This window comes from Opisthocomus hoazin, chromosome 20 (assembly GCF_030867145.1).
Source record: "Opisthocomus hoazin isolate bOpiHoa1 chromosome 20, bOpiHoa1.hap1, whole genome shotgun sequence".
In the NCBI taxonomy this organism is placed as follows: domain Eukaryota; kingdom Metazoa; phylum Chordata; class Aves; order Opisthocomiformes; family Opisthocomidae; genus Opisthocomus; species Opisthocomus hoazin.
This window is the reverse complement of record NC_134433.1, coordinates 11,885,331-11,905,771: the sequence shown is the minus strand read 5'-3', so window position 1 is coordinate 11,905,771 and position 20,441 is coordinate 11,885,331. Positions and strand designations below refer to the sequence as shown.

The following is a 20,441-nucleotide window of genomic DNA, read 5'->3' as shown; positions in this document are numbered from 1 at the left end:
GGGACGCTCCCGGGCTCAGCCCCCCGCGGCGGGGGCGCTCCGGGCCCCTCGGAGCAGCCGGTGGGGCCGAGCCCCCCCCCCCTCCCCGGAGCGGGCGGGGCGGGGGCGGGGCGGGCGGCGATGCCCCTCCCGGTGCGGCGGGGCCCGGCGGCGGAGCGCAGCGGGGCCTGGGCCGCTCACACCGGCGGCGGCGGCGGGGCCATGAAGGTGAAGAAGAGCGCCGGGGCCGGGGCCGGGGCCGGGGCCGTGGCGGCGGCGCGCACCGAGGAGGAGCTGGGCCGCAAGGGGCTGATCGGGCCCGACGACGTGCTGGGGCTGCAGCGGGTCACCAGCGGTGCGTGCCGGGGACAGGGCTGCTCCGGGGCCGGGAGGCCGAGGGTCCACCCCGGGGAGGGGGGCTCCGGGGATGGGGAGCGCGTCCCGCTTGGGGCTGGCGAGGGAGGGGCAGGGGGAGCCGGTCCCCCACCTCCCCGGGGGATGGGGAGTGGGGATGCGGTAGCGCGGGGGACAGGGGCAGCCCCGGGGACGCGGCTCTGCCGGGGTGCGAGGAGCGGGGACCGGCCCTGGCCCTCTCCCGAGGGATGCTCGGGGCTGGGGGTGCGGTCCCCCCCCAACACTGGTGGAAGGAGAGCGGTGAGATGCTCCCCCGCGGGCCCCTCTCCTGTCTCTGCACCCCTCCGTGCAGGGCTGGGCCAAGCTGAGCCCCCAGCCTGTGCCCACAGCGGTGGGGCTGGGGGGCAGGCGGGATCTGTGGCTGCAGCGTGGGGAGGGGGGGCTTCACTGCAGCCCCATCCTGCAGCCCCCCCAGTTTCCCATTCCCCAGCACAGCACCGCTGGTCTTGAGAGCATCCTCAGGAGAGCGCGGGCGTGCGAGCGTGTCGCCTGGAGGGTTTGTTGTTCTCGGCGGAGCAGCTCGGTGGGGACCAGGCAGCTGCCCACCCTGCCTTGGACCCGTCGGGGCTGCAGCACGCCGGGCCGGGAGAAGGCACGTGCCTCAGCCAGGCTGGCCTCAGCAGTGCCCAGGGGGGGTCTGCCTCGCTGTCCCCCAAAAAGGGCTTTTTGCGTGTCCTGGGACCTTTGGGTTGTCTCTCTGCAGGCAGCAGGTTGGGCAGGGGGAGAAGACTTCTGGCAGGGAGGAGGGGGCTGGCCTGGTGTCCGGCTGTGCTCCTCTTTGCCTTGGAGCGCTCTGCGACGTGACGTTGGAGCAGGTTTCGTGTCGCAGGCCAGGGCAGTGCGGTGTGACGAGCCCTGGAGAGGAAGGATGCGGCTGCGAATCTTGGTGCGTGCAGGCAGCCCTGTGGGCCTGCATGTGGTGAGCAGGGTGGAAGGGAGGGCGGGAGGAAAGCCCCGCAGGGACTTGGTGTTAGCCCTCAGGAAGGGGATACGGAGGGTCCTGTGAAAGAGGAGCTGATGCTGGGGCATCCTTGGGTCCCCTTCTCCGAGTGGAGATGCTCTGAGGGGCTGCAGCAGTGTGATTCGCTTCCCTGGGCCCAGAAATCCCCTGCCTGTAGCAGGAAGAGCTGTGCAGCAGGCACTGAAGCGTACCGCCAGCACACTCGGAGGAGCAGCAGTTCGATGGGGAAGCCAAGCGATGGCCGCGTTAAGCGCTTTGCGTGCTTTCTTTACGGTAGCCTGCGTGTCCCTGCCTTCGGCAGCGCTGTCTGGAAGGGCTGCAGGCACATGGCCACCCCGCACCCTCGCTGCCGGGGCGTGCAGACCTCACGTGGCATCGCTCTGGCCAGCGCAGATGGTGCGCGGCTCTTAGTAAGCACCTGCGCTCCCAGGGCGCAGGGAAGGCTGAGCTGGTCACCCTGGCTTCAGAGCCAGGCTGGGAGTGGAGCTGGTTGTCGCCTGCCTCTTCCAACCATGTCACAGAGTGCTCTGGAGCACAGGGAAGATGTGAAATGCATGAAAAGGTTTTGCTCTGCTCCTGCTACGAGACTTGCTGGTACAAGTGCAGGGCAGGGGGTGTGGATGGGTCACGCCGAACAAGGACCAGGCGCTGTGATGAGCCATGGGCAATGCCTTCCCCTGGGAAATGCTTGTCTGTCCGGCTGGGTACATGGGAGCCAGCAAATACTCGCTGCACCTGAAATCCTCAGTGTGTGTTTGGGGATGCAGGTGTACAATACATCTTCGTTGAGCATATTGTACCTTACTTCCTAGAAATATTTTGCAGCACCCTTTCTCAAGCTCAGCTTCTCACCTGGTGGGTTGAACACAGAGAGCAAAGATACGATATTTTTCTGATCCTTAACATGTAATGATTATTTGAGGTGTTCTGTGGCCTTTTCTCATTTCCACATGCCACAGCAAGCTCTTAAAAACAGATTGCCAAAAATACCAGGGTGAAAACTGTTCCAGTCTTGTGCTCCAAGTGGAGGGTGCTGCAAGGAGGAGGAAGGACCAGACAGTGGCAGAGAAGTTCATGGCTATCCCAGCCCCAGCCTCTCCCTTGGAGATGCTGAGTTGGGGCAGATGTGACGCCCTATTTCAACAATTCAGATTTTGACACCAAAGCTGTGGTGCTCCAGATGGTTTGAAGTTGAAGGGGGAGTTGGTGATGCAGTTGCAGCAGAAAAGTCCTGGTGCCCTGGACATCCGCTGTGGTTCCAGATGGGGTATAATTCATCTTCATCCAAACTCGTGGGCCAGTAAGACAGTAGCTCACACTGTCGAGGGACCGCAGATAAACTGTGTGCTGCCCGGGGACTGGGGGAGGTCTGGCCACGTTTTGGTGTTGCTTCAGCAAATGAATCCCAGGAGAAGAAGTGTTAGAGGGGGGCTTGGTACTGCAGGAACATATGTTTTAGAAATGCTTACACCACGAGTACCCTGTGTGTTTCTGAATGGCCTTCCAGCTTGTGTGGGGAGAGGCAGAATCCCAGCTGCTGTATGGATCCAGTTACGCAAGGGACTGCCTAGCATGGCTGCCTGTGGCAGCAGGGCACCAGGCTTGCAACCAGGAGGGCCCTTCCAGCCCTGCACGTGCCTGGGGTGTGCTGATCTTCCAGATGCTTTTTTGGAACCAGGCTTTGCCATCTTGTGCTTGCTCTGCCTGCTGCAGAGCTTCTCCATGCTTCTTCATACACTGGGCAAATCTGCTCGCCCTTCAGCCCTGGGAGAGCTGGGTCTCTGGGAAGCCAAACTGCTGCTCGTGGTTGCTGCCTGTTCACCTGGCAGCGTGCGGGCAGGCTGTTAGCCCTGCTCTGGGCTTGGGCTCTAGGGAAAGCCCTTGCTTTTGCATCAGGAAGCACAGTGGGGCTTTCCTCTTCCAGTAGGTACAGCTGACAAATGGCCAGATGTTCAATGTCTCGGGCTGGGAGGGTGGAGGTGCAGGATGTGGCTCTGTGGCAAAAGCGTGCTTACTGCTAACCCAGAGAAACCCCATCTGTAACCAGCCAGAAGAGCCAGCTGGGCTCTGCTCTTAGTGTGCTTCTAATAAGCTTAGAGGGGGAGTTGTGCAAACGGTCCTGCGTATACTGCATCCTTTCAATGTTAAATTTACCAGCAGGTCGAGGGCCATAACATTTCCGGGCATGCTAGGGTCCAGCCTGATGGGTCTGTGGTGCTGCCCAGGATTATCTGGGCCTTCTGTCTGGGCCGGCTCTGGCGCTGCTCCAGCTGGATCAGGTGTAAGGCGAATGAACCATTTTCTTTGCAATTAGCAAGATTTGTTACTTGCTCACACAACTGCGGTTACAAGAAGGAAAAACCTGATGATGTGATTAGCTTAGGATTAGCAAAGGAGTAGGGCAGAGCTCAGTTCAAATTGCAATTAATTACCAAAGCAGGCAGAGGATCAGAGGAGTCTGTTGGCAGTTATTGGGATGTCGGTTTCCTGCGAACGCCGTGTCCTGCCTCGTGGAGCCAGCTGAGGAGCTGGGGCCTGTCATCTCCAGGCACTGTCCCTCGTGTCTTTGACCGTGCTGCGTCTCATAGCTTTGCTGGGTCATGCTGTGCTACTGCCATGTTACCTGCAGGGCAAGGTTAATTCAAGCAGAGCTTTAATTTCTTCCTCCATCTTTGGGGTTGGAGTCGTCGGTGGTCAGCAGAAAGATGGTATTACAGCCCCCGTGATGCCATCCCCTTTTGCTAGTGTGTGCTGGTACCAGGCTTCAGATACCTAATGAGAGGCAAGCTGCAGCCTCTGAGGCTTCCTTGCTTATCACAGCTTCAGGCACCTGTGCAGTTTGTCTGTTGTACTAGATTAAGGCTTATATTTTAAGCTTTATTCTAAAGCTTATTCTATTTTAGCAAACCAAAGGGTTAAATAATTGATTACATACTTGGAAACAATTACAAAACAAAACCTAAAAATAAGGAACACGCACTTAATAATTTCTGAAACTAATCTCTTCCCTGAGCTGTCATTTAGGATTTCTCTTAGACTTCTCTTAGCAGCTTTAGCTAAAGGCCGGCTTGGCAGAGAGCTGCCTCGACAGGTCCGTCGCAGCAGACTCTTTGTGGGTGACTTTCATACCAGTTTCCCTGTAGCGTTAATGGGAAGCTGATGTGTGCAAATCAATCTTCAAAGCCGCTCCTGGACCGTGACTTTCCTTTCCTTCCTCAATTAATTGGGAAAATTTGTTTTATTAGGAGCTCTGATGAGCCAGGGGTGTTTGTGAGGTGGTTAATGAATCACTGTTCTGAGTTGTCCGGGGCTGTGATGTGTAAAAGCGGTTTGCTATGATGACTTCTTGTGGCAGAGTGATATCCCAGAGCTGTGTCAAGCTGCTCGCACCATGACTCCTTTCCTCGGCAACACCACATACGTTATGAACCTTTTCACGGCTTTGTGATAATGCGCAACTCAAAGTGTTGTGCAGATGAAGTGGTTTTTTTTTAGTAGTCTCACAGTACAATATGGACTGTTAAGATTCCCAGGGGCAGCAGGATGGCGTGTGTGTAGCACAGGGTGCTGGGCTGGCAGCTGAGTGGGTTCCTCCTTCTGCCAGTGTTGTGGGTTTGGGCCATCCCCGGTGGAAATGGCAAAGGTAAGAGGAAAGCTGGGGGAGTCAGCCTGCGGATTTGGGCAGGGCCTGATTGTGCTGGCTTAGCCCTGCAGAAGAGCAAAGTGAGCTGATTTTGTTCATGTTGTCAATGCGGTTTCAGAGTTTGCGTGCAATCAGCATAAAGAAAGAGGCAGGGATGAGTGTTTGGATGCATTGGGATGGGGGAAGAGGAGCTCGATCCTTCCTGAACAAGGCCTGGAGGGCTGTGATCAAATTAATTGTGAGAGGGTGAAGTCTGGAAAGCTCTAGCTAAAAAAAATAAAAAAAGATGAGCAGCTGCCACAAAAAACAGCCTGGTGAGCCGTGCGCTAGGACTCGGTGCATAGTGTGGCAGGGCACGCTGCCAGGTAGGTACATCTTGGGGGCTGTGGGGACCTTTGTAAATGCCCCTGTGCAGAGCCTGCTGGGATGCAGCTCCCTGCTTCATTCACAACGTCGATCAGTAAATGTGCCGCTGCAGAAAAACTCCTGGTGCAAGATTTTTCCTCTGGGTTGCAGATGCCTCTCTCCCCATTTGCCCCCACTGTCTCTGATTATCCAAAACCCGTGGCTTCAGAAATGGAGTGGGTCCTGGCGGGCTTGTCTTGTTTCTCTGCCCTTCTCTTTAGAGGACTTCAACTGCTGAGGCAGAGGGCAAGGGACATGGTTTAGTTTTTTCTTTACCTGCACTCCAGTTGTCTAAGCAGGCATATCAATATTGCTCGAAACTTGCCCTGCCTTCCCCTTGAGGTCTTGCACGCTGTCCTGCGTCACTGCTTTGCATCTTCGTGCTATTTTTTCTCGCTTCCTCCTGAGACTCTTCAATCTGATAATCTCCTAATCTCCAGCTCCTAGTAATTCGTCTGCAGTTGTCTTTGCTTTATACCTGGTTTATGTCTTGGGAGCTGTCTTCAAAATAGCTTCTGACCTTGATGGCTAATGCATGTTAAGAAACAGGCCTGCACAGCTACAGGAGCCTTCTCATTCCCCAAATTCTTGTTATTGCCTTTGCTGGGGAGAGACATCCCTATTACAAGTCACTGCTGTTGCATCAGCGTCTTGTACAGCATCCTCCTGATTTACACCCATTTTCAAGACCAGATTCTGAGTTCTTTCTTACGCCAGGTACACTCTGCTTTTCTTTGTGGGCACTTAAAGCCTTAAAATAGGAGCTACCCAATCTGAGTTTAGACGCTCTGATGAGCACTGCAGAAACATCTGTAGTGTGAGAGGGGACACGTGCTTTCTCCTGGTTGCAGAGAAGCAGAAGGGATCTTGAAAGGAGCATGACAAGGTGTGCTAACCCTGTTGCCCATGAACTCCTCTTATTAAATGTGCCTGGTGGGGTGGTTGCAAAGGAAATCTGAAAATAAAAGATCGACTTTTAGCTTCCTCTGATGAGGATCAAACACCTAATCTCATCCTCTGGATAACTGAAATAACAGGGAGAGGGCAGGAGGAGAAAGTGCCTTCATTAGCTTTCTTCTTGTATTACCTAGCATTGTATGATCCCTCACCTTTTGTGCTCCTTTGTAACACCAGCTTGCTAAAACATATGACTGGAAATACGCACCAGAGTTCACAGTGTACCACGGTTCACGGGAGAATAGGCAGCGCCTGCTGCCATTGTCTAGGCTGTTTTGCTGGTTTCTTTTGCAGACTTGGTTGTTTTGGGGAGGGGAGGAAGGTTTCCTGGGTGAGAACTGGCTCTTCGCTGGGTTGGGCAGCGGAGGTTCCACCACAGAACTGTAAACAGCAAATGAGCATCCACAGTTTCTGATAACAAAGCTAGAGACCTATTGATGAATGCCTTGCTACCAATGACTGTTCGGGGTTTTTTTGAACTCACTTTTTCATACAATGGGAATAGGAGAATTCATGAGGGAATCTGTTGTGTCTGGCTCAGGAGGTCCATCACCTCTGCTGCTTCCTGAGACCACCACAACGTTGCTAATTGTGCTTCCAGACTCTTCAAAACCGTGGTAGATCTTAAGATAGAAAATGTCTCTAATAGTGGGGAGTTGCAGAGCTTTGGGCATGATACAGATATTATGGGAAAGAAGCTGCAGAGGCACCAGCAGGAATCGTGATGTGTGGGTGAGAAGTAGCTGCTAATACCAGGCTTGGGCAAGTTGCAAGAGTTTGCTCTTTGCTTTGAGAACAAGTTCAACTCAGTTGGTGAACTCTTTCCAGGAAGAGTTTGGGTGTGGAGGTCTGGGAGGTGGCGATTCTCTGGGCTTTAGGAAGGAGTAGGAAATGCTCCTCTTCTGTGACTTGTTTTTGCACTACTTAATGTGGGTGCTTCAGGACAAAAGCCAATCTGCTGGGTTTCCTAAGACAGTGCTGATGTGTCCATCCCTTGTTCGTTGTGCTCTCTGTCAGTCCTGAATCAGGTGCATACCGAGGGCTGGATCAGGGAGATACCAGGCTTATTTGGTTATTAACAGGGAAACAACGCAGCCTACTTCAGGGGAAGTGGAATAAACGAGAGAATGTTCTGTCCTGAGAGACCAAGCCTACCTTTCTTGTAATGATCCACTTCACTTGATGAGGTTTGAGCTGCCTTATGGCTAACTAAAATAGACATGGATGCTGCCTCCGTTCCCCAAACTGTGGTGATGGTGAATTGGGGTAATGAAAGCGGATGATACATTTAAGTGCGTCACGGAAGTGTGGGCAACCAGGCCTTACAGTAATTTAAAAATAAGTATGTATGGGATGAGATGAGCAAATTTGACAGTGCTCAACGAAGCAGAAGTATCTGCCAATTGCAAGCAGCCCATTCCCAGTAAGACCTTCCAGTGTAGCTGCGGGCTTCTGTTATGGATGGGGAAAAAACCAGCACGTGGCTACTTTGATTGATTTTTTTTTGAACAGGGAATTGCAGCAAGCAAATTTAATACAGACTGAGAGGAATATGTATACCTCTTTTTTTTTTTTTTCCTGTTAGGGGACTGGGCACTGCCAGAGGAGGAAAAACCACTTGATTGCAGTACTCTGGCAGCTAATCTTCCCAGATGTCATCCAGTTAGATACTGGCATGTTGATTTTTTATTTAAAAAAAAAAAAAAAGTTTAAAATATTTTCAGTGCAAAAAGAGTTGGAAAATATAGTGGAGGGGTGCAACATCAATGACAGGAGCCTAGTGGGGATTCTGCCTGGGGTTTGCTCCTCTTTGGTGACTCTTCTTGGCTCTCCTCTCCTCCACATGAGTCATGGACACTGTTACTGCAGCAACGCTGCTGCCAAGGAGGGGGATAAAGCTGTTGCCATGGTGCTGGATGGGCAGGAATTCTGCAGAAGGAAAAATACTTAATAATTAACTTGCAGACAAATGCAGCTTCAGACTTTGCCTGCGTGCTCTAGGGAAGGTGTCCCGGGCTCCCAGGCGACCACCAGCCTGTTCTGGTACAGCCCCTTGCCTTCATGGAGAGCAGCCGGGCCGAGCATGGCCAAGGGAGGGAAAGCCGGGACTGCGGGATGCTGCGCCTGCTTCTGTCAATTTGTGTTTTGCATGCGGCTGCTTGGAGCGGGGGGTTTTGTGGGATAGGTTAAGAATTTGGGCTGGCTGATGTGTTAGAACCTAAAATCATCATGTCATTGCAGGAGATCTACCTGCAATGGTAGATGTCCTGCTAAACGGATTGCTAAATGTTGGGGGTTGAAGCGAGGGGTTGGTTTAAATTTCTGTCCCATCTCCTTCGCTACTGTTAAAGACAGGAGAGAAGATTTTGTGCAGTTCTGAGGCTATTGCATCTAAGAGTAGGCTTGCATTTTCTTGTGGTAGTAAAAAGACTGGGCTTTTATCTTGTTCTTCCTGATAGGGCGGGATAGTGTGTTAGTTTTTCTTTGTGCCGTGTTGATAGGAAAGGGAAACCTCCTGGCCAAATGCCAGAGATGCTTCAAACACAGCTCACTCTCTTAAAGTCCATTCCTTTGAATGTTCACTGTCTCGTGGTGATGATGGAGAGCAGTAAAGTCATCTGGAGAGTGCGTTTGACATCTCTGTTCCTTGTAGCAGTGAACACTCAGACTCTTCTCCAAGTTAAGGAGATTTGCAAAGAATAAAAGGCTTTTAGGAAAGTGCAGGTGCTAGATGGGCCATTCATGCTCAGCAGCACCTAGGAGCAATCTTCCATAGTGCTGACTACAGGTAGCTTTGTCTCTCACTACCGAGGGACCCGATTTCTGTAATTACCGATCCTGGCATAAGAGCCTTGCGCTCTGGTAGTTGCAGTGCATGACAGATGGGATGTTCTCTTACTATACCACAGCAATCTTTTATTAACACCTTATCTATGGGATGTGCTCACCACTGTCTGTGAACCATAACCCCCAACCGTAATGTCCGTGCCTGCGCTGATGCAGGGGTTGTAACAGGCAGGTGTGATCTCGGAGTACGCTGTAACTTGTTTCCACACAGTCAATGAATAAGCCTTAGGTGGATGGATGTATTTGAATTTTAGAAATAGGAAAGCAGACAGAAATAAGTGATTAACTTGGACTAACAGCAGGAATTAGTAGCTGAGAAAGGGCTTAGAATTAGAATGTTAAAGTATTACTTTTACCTTGGAACCCCCAAAGCAAGTCTCCTACAACATGCAGATACACAGCTGTTCAAAAGCTAACCTGGCCTGTATACATACAACATTTATTCAGATTTGTCAGAATAACATAAGTTATTGGAGCTGCTTTCACTCTGTGCTTACACGTGCAGTGAAAATGAAGTAGTGCTGTGCTTGCCCCAGAGAGGAGGCTGACAGCCAGGCCAGGAAGCTGTCTCGGGGCACAGCGAGGCTGAAGCCGGAAACAATGACTTTGTCCCAAAGAGACCGACTCTGGTGGAAGCAGGGAAGGGCTCTGTTCCCAGGCTGTTTTCCTAATAACAGGGAAAGGCTTCAACACCATTTTCAGTGCTGAGGAAAAAAAGTCCTTTCGTGGGGCATCAGTGGAGAGAAGAGGCCATCCTTTGTCTGCAGAGGGCTGGAGACAGGGGAGGTGGCACCAGGGAGGAGGACGCTCCTCCCCCAGTTAAGTGCAGGCTTAGTGCTCACAAAGCTGCTTAGCACTTGTGTTCTGCCAGAGGACAGTTTTTAAAACGGGCAAAGCCTCTTACACTGGAAAGGCTAGGATCTGATACAGGTGCTGACGATTCTCAATACCCTGAGAGGAAATGGATGCAGGAGACGCTGGCACAGGGTTGGAAGAAGGTGATGACCTCCAAGTGCTGGGGGAGAGAAGCCCCTTCCCTGTCCCGTCCAGGCGGGGCGGTGTGAGTGTTCAGAGCTGGGACTGTCTTCACAGACCTCAGTTTTGGATTAAAACCCAGGTAGTAGTGGGAATGCATCTGGGCTGCTCTCACTGCTGGTTGTGACCTCCAAAGAGTAATACCTGGTAATTCTGATCAGCCTTCATTTAAATTTGCTTTCCTCTGCAGATTATTTGTGCACTCCAGAGGAAAATGTTTACAAGATAGACTTCACCAGGTTCAAAATCCGGGACATGGAATCTGGCACAGTCTTGTTTGAAATCACCAAACCAGCAGCTTCAGGTGAGTGCACACACAAAATAGTGTTTTCATGAACAAACAAATGCTAGCGTCTGCTTCCTTTTAGCTTTTCCCCCACTTTTTACTCAATACGTATCCCAAAAACAGGAGATGCTCTTGACTGCAAGAGGGCTGGGGTCCCAGCTTGCAGCAGAAACACGATTCAGGTGTCCTTCTGCACCAACACAGTGAACAGAACTCGTTGCTGCTGTATGCTTATGATTGCCATCTGTGATGAGAAAGGACAGATGGATGTTGTGAACAGAAGCAGAGGAGGAGGTCACCGTGTATTCATTTCTTGGCTGGTTATCAGCTAGAGTCCCCCTGTACATAGTTTAACTGTTAGTCTAACACCTTTCACTCAGGAGTCATGAAAACGGTACTTCCAAAAGGAAGAAACTTTGTCAGTTGTGCAAATCAGACAAAATGAAAATCTGCTTCTTTTTTTTCTTCATAATTTTTAGGTGGTACTTTGTAACCACCAAAGTGTTATCTGTTGCCAGTGGTAAGAAAAACTCAGGGCAACAGTTCTTTTCCTGATCAAGCACTCTTAAAAATCTTTCCCATCTCCCTGCAGGTGAGAGGCAGTTTTCTGTAGCTTAGAGACAGCAAACCAGACCCACTAAGGTGCAATGGCTTGTTCAGAGGCACACTGCAATCCCGAACCAGAGGTCGGAGCAGTAAGTCACTCCAGAAGATAAGAAGTGTATCAAACCAAAGGGCCATCTGGCCAATACTCTGCCTCTGAGTTAGCAGTAGTGGGTGCCTTAGGATAGGAAGAGGATAAGCACATCATCAGGCTTTCTCAGAACAGTTTCCTGGCTTATGGGACTCAAAAATGTACGATTGTGAATATTTTCACTGGGTTTCTGTTTCTCAGACGACTGTGATGGAGCTTTACTTTGCGCTTTTCCAGAACGTGACCACAATGACAAGAAGGACATTGACCCCAATGCTGGACGGTTTGTACGCTATCAGTTCACCCCAGCTTTTCTTAGACTTCGGCAAGTGGGAGCCACGTAAGTAATTGCTCCTGTGCTGCTTTTTCTAGTACAGGAAACAACTGAAATCTTATAAGAAGTGGCTCCTGCTTATTGATCATGCCAGGAAGCTGATTTAATAGTGATCTTTTGTTATTATGAGGATCTCCAAACATCTTTGCTGGATGCCTTGCTTTCTCCATCCCTCTAGCTTGTTTATTTGCTTCAGGAATAGGCGTGGCATTGAAGAGGTTATTACTAAAAGGGGCAAAATAAGGTGGACCAAGCGGATATTCCAGCTCTTTTCTGCACATTTATAGTTTGTCATAGACTCTGCAAATTTTGAAAGGTGTGTCTGCAGTCTTCCGCGTTGCATTCCCCAAAAAACCTTAATCCATAGATGCACGTGAAATGGTGAAGTAGTGTTTGACACCTTAAGCACCCAGAATGCTCTTTGACATGGCTGGTAGTACCGATTGCATCCGTCAATAAACCACACCAAAATGTGACACTGAAAGTATCTTTCTGTAAAGCTTCAGGCCAAAGTTACTGCGACTGTAATACAGGTGATGGAGTGTATCATTTCTTTAGTAAAAGTTAGTACTGATTACTGTTAACTACACTATTACTGCTAACTTACTACTAACTACAGGTTTATCTGCAGTTAAATAGCATGCATGGGGAGATGCAGTTTTCAACTTGTGTTTCCTCTTCTGGCCCTCCAAAGAGCAGGCTGGTGGGCTAACTGTCTTTACCGGAGATTTTCGAAGGACATTGGGTCACAGTGCGGCAGGTTCTTTCTTATATTTGTTTTTCTCTACATTCACTTAAGTTTAAATTAGTAGATCTAATCAAGAGCTTTATGCCCATTGCTGTTTTGTCACTAAGTCCATGATACTGTAACTGAGCATGAGTTGGAGTTTCTAGCAGAAAGCTCTTTGATTCAGGTACATAGAAATCATTATTTTGGATTTGTGTAGGAGTGCAGTTTGATAGGTCCCTTCAGCAGCAAATGTGTACTTCACAAGAACTGATGTGTAGTAGCCTTGCTTAAAAAAAAGATAAAAATTTTTGAGAGCTTGATTAAAATTCAGCATTTGTTTATGATGCAAAAGAATGAAAATTCATTGTCAGAGAGTATATTTAGAGCAAGTTTGCACATTACCACTTCTTGCTGATCTTAAAGATGTGCAGCATTTAGATTTTGTTTTGGAAGAAAAAATAGTTATGTATCAATTAGCAGCTCTATTAGCAGCCACTATTTGGTTAAAATGGTATATACCCAACTTTTGATTTGTGCCAAACTAGTAACACTGTCTTCCTGGCTTACTCATAGTGTATCATATGTAACTAATACCTGTCTTTCTCCAAGAGGTTGTGCTTCATGGTGAGAGAAGTTAGAACATTGTGCTGGCTAAAACTTGTCCCCCTTTGCCACTTACAAAGCAGGAACAGAAGAAAGACCATTTTCTGTAGATCTGGCTTTTTTTTCAGTACCCACCAGAAGCATTAAAATGACTTCTATAAAAATGCAGTGCAGTAAGGAATGTCTAGTGAGTGATCCAGTGAAGTGCCGATCCAGTGCCAGTTGGAGGGATCTTTTCTTCACTGAAGATCAGTTTGAGACTGTAAAATTCTTGCATGTCCTTTTGTTTTTCTTTTTGAGTAAAAAGACTCAAAGTATAGTATAATCTATGATTTGTAGTGCTATGTTGTGTCCCTGTAGCATGCTTTTTCTCAAAATCATGGTTAGTACCATTGCTTTAGATTTTTGGTTTTTTTGTAGAAGAGCGCCCTTGTGCCTTTCAGGAATGGTTGAAAATCTTGCTTAAGGAAGAAAGCTCATTTCAGTCGTATCCTTCTTTTTCAGGGTGGAGTTCACAGTAGGGGACAAACCCATTAACAACTTCCGCATGATTGAGAGGCACTACTTCCGGGATCAATTGCTTAAGAGTTTTGATTTTGAATTTGGGTTCTGCATCCCCAGCAGTAAAAATACCTGTGAGCACATCTATGAATTCCCACAGCTCTCTGAGGATCTCAGTAAGCTCCCTTTAATTACTGGGTTAGCACATAGTGATGTTAATCTAAGGTAGTTTGAGGAAGCCCTTTCTTAAGAGCTCTTTGTAGAAAGTGGGTGGGGTAGAACGCTTCCAGGTAGTTTTGTATCTGTGTTTTTTGTTTGTTCATTTTTAATTCATAAAAGGGAAGCTTCAGTGTTGGGGAGAAAAAAGATGATTGTCTTGTAAAACTATCAAAAAAACTAGGATTAAAAAGGCATCCAATAAATGGATGACTTAAATGTTATGTTCTGTTTTAATATTTGATGTACTGTATTGATAGCTTGAGAGGTTTTAGTATGAGCATAACTTTTATTTTCTCACCTCTCTCCCAAGACACAGTAGCATCAGTAATAAATCTGTGTGACCTTACGTTCTTTACAACCCCTAATCGTGTATGTCAGCACTAATATTGCAGCCTGTGGAAAATACAGCGATGCGCTGCTGCTTACTTATTTTCACACCTGAACAAATGTCTTCTGAGTTAGCTGTTTTATCACTTTTTTTTAAAACAAAAAAAACCCCAAAACCAAACTCTAGTGTGATATTGTTTTGGGGTTAGGTTACGCTTTGTATGGTGCCTTAACATATCTGGATTCTGTTGGAGTTCTTTAAGAGATACTGCCAACGAATGGTTTGGGTAGGTTCCTGTTTTGGTTTTGTTTTTTCACTTGAGAGTTTGCTGCTGTCTGAGCAATGCAATTAAACGTAACAGAAAACCAGTGCAGAGCGTTGCCTCAGCAGGGCTTCTGTGTAACACGACTGATAATATTTTTTTTTCCCTTGCAGTTCGAGAAATGATTCTTCATCCATATGAGACACAGTCGGACAGTTTCTACTTTGTAGACAACAAGCTCGTGATGCACAACAAGGCAGATTATTCATACAGTGGAGGACCTTGAGCACAGGCTGGACATCCAACCTGCACTGGCCTTCCCTTTCCTATCAAAGTCGTCAGGGATACCAACACCTCCAGCTCCGTTGCCTACAGTGTCTGCCGGACAAGGATCCGCAAACAAAGGACTCTTTGCCACAGTAGGAGTTTCATGACTAAATTTGCAAGTGTCCTCTTTTTTGAGCTTTGAAGCAGACCCAGTTCTTCAGAACTTTAAGCGGTTCTACAATGGTAAATGATCTTTGGATACCACTTCCCTAAGTTCTTTCAGTGTCTGCTTTGAAAATGGCCTTGTGGGACCTGGGCGATTTTGCCCTAATTCTGCGGATTTGTGTTCTTGCCCTCAAGTATCTTTTAGGATGTGATTGCTTTCTCAGAGAGTGTAATCTGAGAAACCATGTGAGTGGACGGATGCAAATGCAGAGTTTTGTTTATTTGTTTCTCTTTGTGAATGCGTCAAAGGCACGGCCAATTTAACTTGTACATCCAGTTGAAAATGTCGAGCAGAACATCTTACAAAAGCAAGTTTCATCTTTAGATTAGTTGTCTAAATAAGTACCTCATCCTTTAGTTTTGTTCCTTCTCTGTAATATTCTGTTTAATCTTGGAAACACTGAAACTCACAGTGAAGACCAGGAGTTCAGTGACCGAGCTATTTTTAATATTATTTTACATTTCAGATGAAGGCAAAATAGCATTGAGGGTCTATGCACCTCCATAAGCATTTTCCATTAATTTAAGGTCTTGCAAACTGATTGCAGAATAATCAGGAAAAATGGAAGGATTTTAGCTTTATTTAACATTTTTACATAGCTAACATTCAGCCTGTTCATCGTCTGCTTTTTCCATGTCTATTTTCTTTCATCTCTGCTCAATAGTAAGATAAGGGCTTCAGCACTGCTTGTTAGAGCAACACTTTCAGTTGTCTAGGGCAGTTGGACAGTGTGGAATTTCCAATTTTCCCTTTGTATCTGAATTTGAAGAATGTTACGACAGTGTTTTCACTTTGTTTACAAATGTTTTGCACCAGATATTAATACAGGTGAAACAGTAAGTCTAATACTGTAGGACTTTAAGGCACAGCAAAAAATTAGCAAAAGCTTTCTCTTCAGACTCTGCAAGAAGTTTAAGACCAATTTTGGCCAAGTTTCTCAGTGTGTGCTTCTTGGAAAGATAGAAGTGCAAAGAAGTAGCAACATCAAAAGAAGAAACTAATGTACGTGAAATAAAACCTGAGAAGGCTGTGTGGCGCAGCCTGTTGTCATGAAACCCTTACTCTAAAGGTCAGTTCACTGATACTTTAAAAAAATAAAAGGCAGTTGCAGCTTGTAGATATTTCTATAAATACTTGATGTCTCCATGTCTAATTCTGTGAGTTTAAGTGGAACATTATATGTTAGCCTCAGATAGGTGTGATTGTAATAATTTTTATAAAATGCTATTTCCGGTTGTGATTAACATCTTTCTAGTCACACCCTAAGTCAAAATGAAATACAAATGGTTCCAAATGTAGCCATCTGCCTAAGAACAGGGAGGTTTTTGTGCTTTTATCGGGGTTGTGATCACTATTAAATGTGTTATCATTTGTATTTGGCTTGGCTTTCTCTAATTCTTAAAGAGGATTCAGTTTTCTAAAGAAAATGCAGTGAGTTTAGGTTATAGCACAGAAATTTTTATGAAGATGGATAGCTAAGAAAGTACGTAAAATTCACTGATTTTACACAACTAGCATCTTGTAGTAATTATTATTACAATGAGACATATTTATCACTGTTTTTTGACTCTAGTGTATCAAATCATGAAATTAGGGTACAACTGACATCTGTTTGAGACTTACAAAGAATTTCCTCATTATATGTATAATGCTTTGAGCTACTGATTACTAAGTTTTATAGCACAATAATTACTAAAGGTGAAAATAGTATTGAAAAGTCTAGGTCTCCCTGCCTCCCTTTTTTTTTTTTTTTTGTTTTGTTTTGTTTGCATCAGGGCTGTTAAACTGTCTATGTATTCAGGGACATTTTGCAAGTTTAATTATTTATGAATGTTGTTCCAACTCTTGAAGGAGAAAATACACTGATTTGAAGGCAGAAGTGAGGAGAGTGTGTGTGTTTATAACTAGCAACCTGTACAGGTTTTTTTGGGGTATCTTCCAGTTCTCACTGGCTGTTCATAATAATCACTTCTGTGCAGAAGATTTTTAAAAGTCTTCTAGCAATGGTGCTTGCCCAGAATCACCAGTCATACATTTGAAACAGATATATGGTTCAAACAGAAACGTAAGTCTCGGTGTATTTTGGTTAGAACAGTTGCACTTTGGTGCAGACTCTTGGGTTATGGTACTGAGTATCCTCTCTGTACAGCATATCATTGTCAGCTAATCCGAAACAGTCATGTTCTGCTCCTTTTTTATGCTACCTCCTTTGAAGACTTTGGACTTCAAAAACAAAAGTAGCTCCATAAAAATATTACTGTAATCAGCGAAAACTTGAGTGGCAGACATGCACTTTTAAAAAAGAACCTAGAGAAAGTTACCTTGTTCCCACCAGTGCAGTATGTTGTTGAATGGACTTTCTGACACTCTGCGTTTTATGGTAGGTTTGAGGTTAAACATAAGAGGATGAACTATCCACTACTCGTCTCCTGAATTCTGCTAACTGTTCTGATAAGTCAGAGTCTATGGGTAATAATTTCAGGCTAACAGAAAATTCAGTGTGAATCATATAGGAGATATTTTATTGAGTGAATTTGTTGTCTCCTATTATTAGGAATACTTTAAAACAGGAACGAATATTGGACATTTTCAATAAAATAAATTTCAACCTATCTTAGCTTTAGCTTTTCAGTTTGAGGAATTTTACTTTTTTTTAAAAGTCCCCATAATTTGCTACAAATAACAAGTTCTGATTCTTAAACAAAGGTAAATAACAAAACTTTCTGCGGGAAGTGTAATGAAGGTGCTTTTTTTCTGTATTCCACCACAACCAGTTATCATTGTTATCTCTCTGTTTCACTTGGAAACAGGTTGTTTGCATTTCTTTATGGTCATCTACATCCACAGTGTTTACAAACATGTGGGAATTGCTGTCCAGGGGAGAGGTGCCATTCCTTTTCTACCTGTTATGCAGCAGTATAATGTGTAGTCTTGACATGAGACATTATATTGTTGCACATAAACAGCACTAGAAGAGTGTTTCCTCAAAAACTTTTGCAGTACAAGTGCTGTTGTGATGCCACTTCTGTCCTTGTTTTGCATTAAAACTGTGTGCAAAACTTAATGTTAAAGACCACGCTTTGTACAGCACTGAACAATTCCAATTTTCATCTGAAAGGGAGCTGTGAGCTCTCAGGTCAGTTGTAAAATGAAACCCACATTTTTTCCCCTTAAATTGGCAGCTGATTCTTATTATAAAGCGGTTGAAAATCAAAGCTTAATAGCATTGTTTGCAGAAGAATGTGTTAGTCTTCCTGACTATTTATTATTTTGTATTTTAATATTAATCATTATTGGGTTTACTTTGGAAGTTCATCTACAAAATCACCCGATATTGGCTTTGGAAAGACAATTCTTGTGTTTTTTCTTTAGTCTTGTTTTAAAAATTATTTTAATTAGAACTACAGCTCTGTTTTAACGAGCCAGTCTGGAAATTTGGGATCTGACTTTCTGAAAGTGAAAGAAAACATCAAACAGCTAACCAAGATTATCTGCTAATAATGACTAGCTGTTTCCTGTCATAAACATGATTATACATGTACTTTACAGAGGGAATTCATCTTGGAAAAACAACCCAAGTCTGTGTGAGTGCTAATAGTGCATAATTTCTCTGAGAGACAAGGAAATTGCAACTCAACACATTCTTTCACTTTCTCAGTCTTGGATTCCTTTAAACTTCAGGTTTTTTAAAGAAAAGCAACAGGAATACATTTGTGGTTAACTGCTATGCTGCACAGTCTAATCATTTACAGACTTCAGTGGCAGAAAGAGAACAATGTATTTTTAAGATTAACACATGAAGTGTAAGTATGGTTTACTTTTAGAAACCTTGTTTCCAGAACAGTGACAAAAGCCAAAATTGTTTTTGTGAATGTTTTCTTTATGTGGTGACATTTATGAAATAACTGAATAATCCACTCACCCTGACTCAGAAGAATTTTTTTCTTTTCTTATCTTTTTTTTTTTTTTTTTTTTTTAATGTAGACAGTCTCCTCAAGTTTGAAAGCAAGGTGTTGGGGTTTAGTTCTTCCTCATCATCTCTCTCTCCGTCTTGTTGTTGAGCAGGTCAGTAAGATAGCTGTGTTTGCCACCTCTGTCCTCCATTTGAGTTTCATTTCAAAAATGTGTGTAGAGTGTCAAAACAGTGGCTGTCTGTGTGTGAAATGTTGCAAGCTACCAAATTCCAAATCCCTTCATTTTGAGCAAACAACCTATTAAAGTATATTGAGAAATAGTGCTACATGTTGATCCATAAAAACTAGGTTCCAATACTTAGTGACAAAAAGGGAACTCTTATTCATGCAAAGATTATTTGGGGGCTATTTAAGGTAAGAAAATGCTAATACCAACTCACTTAATATGCATTATAAAATTGTTCCATTAATTATTCATAACTGGAACAAAATATGGTTGACAGCTCAATTTTAATTAGATCTGATTAGGAATGAAACTATAGAGATTATTGCTATCCTTTACTGGGGGAAAAGAAGAAAGCAACTAGACCAGTACGTATTGCACAAAGCTAGACAGGTTTACATGCGTTGACTCTAGTGGTAAAAGCTATCTTTGGGAACAAATGAGGGAGAGGGACAAGGACAGAAAAAGAGTTAATCTCATCTACTTGGAAAGAAGAGCTTTAAGGCCATGGTAAGTGTAAATGCTTTTTCTCTTGAGTTTGAGATAGCTGGCAGTTTCTGTTAGCAGTTCTTTTCTATGCCCCTTGCACAAGCACTACCTAAGTTTTACAAATGTTTCAATATTAATCAGATATTAAATCTCATTGACAGTTCATATAATTTTCTAAACATGGAAATATATTTGAAGAGCGTGATACTTTAGGCCTCAAGTGCAGCTCAGTTGTTTTCTAAATCACAGGACAGTCTGACTAAGTGGGTGAAATTTTGTGTTTGTGTATCTGTTCACAAGCTATAGCTAACTGCCTCCCTAGAATCACTGTGTTAATGCCTACTGTGATGTCTGCTTGTATCTTAATGCTACACTGAGAAAACCTGTTTGAATGTGACATTGACTTTTTTGCATAGAATTGGAATTGTCTGTATTAAAATGTATTTATAAAAATATATATATTTTTTGTGGAAGGAAAGTAGGATTCTAGTAAATATATAATTGGGAAAATGTTAGAAACATTTTTACCAAGTTCATTTATAATTCTTTTTATCTTGTTATTTACCTGATTTGTTTCCTATAAGAACATCCACTGTGGCCCGTTTAGTGGCAATGCAATGCACTGTCATGCAGAGAATCTGGTTTTCAGAAAACTGGGAGTCTTTTGTTTCCTTTTTGGACAGTAGGAAACATAGTAAGTTGCCAGGAGAAAAAGGAACCTTGGCACTGAATCCACTTCTGTGGCTTTGGCTTCAGTAACTAGTCTGTTTGACTTGTTTGCAGCTAGATAAGTAGCTAAGAGAGCAAAGATTCAGACTTCAGGATAAAGAAAATTAGATGCTACAATTTAGTCTTCCTGTAGGAGAAGGAGAGTACTAAAATAAATTTATACGAGGATTGAATAGGGAGTACACTTGCTTAAAATTATTCATTATTGGCAGCTTAGTTATAAATGTGCGTACTAGGGAATATGCTTAACTTTTTCCATTACCTCGGAAAATGGTTAAAAAACATGTCACTTTCATTAGCAAGTGTTTCTTCTCCTGTAACAAATTGCAAAATGTAAAAAAACCTAAATAAATTATTGATCCTAGAAATGAAGGTGATTGTCTATTTTATTTAAA

The 20,441-nt window shown here is 45.0% G+C and overlaps 1 protein-coding gene across 3 annotated transcripts; it reads left to right on the top strand.

Moving 5' to 3' along the window:
• Nucleotides 1-123: 123 nt before the first annotated feature.
• UNC119 (unc-119 lipid binding chaperone) lies at nt 124-20,407 on the top strand. Of its 3 annotated transcripts, none has more exons than XM_075440075.1 (5): nt 124-207; nt 10,432-10,545; nt 11,423-11,561; nt 13,393-13,565; nt 14,372-20,407. In XM_075440075.1, the coding sequence occupies exons 2-5, from the start codon at nt 10,497-10,499 to the stop codon at nt 14,482-14,484; spliced, it is 474 nt and encodes a 157-aa protein (XP_075296190.1). In that variant the 5' UTR covers nt 124-207; nt 10,432-10,496; the 3' UTR covers nt 14,485-20,407. The 3 variants fall into 3 exon arrangements, with proteins under 3 accessions (XP_075296190.1, XP_075296188.1, XP_075296189.1); XM_075440073.1 differs by having other exon boundaries at nt 202-334; nt 11,459-11,561; XM_075440074.1 differs by lacking the exon at nt 124-207 and adding an exon at nt 253-334.
• The last annotated feature ends 34 nt before the right edge of the window (nt 20,408-20,441 follow it).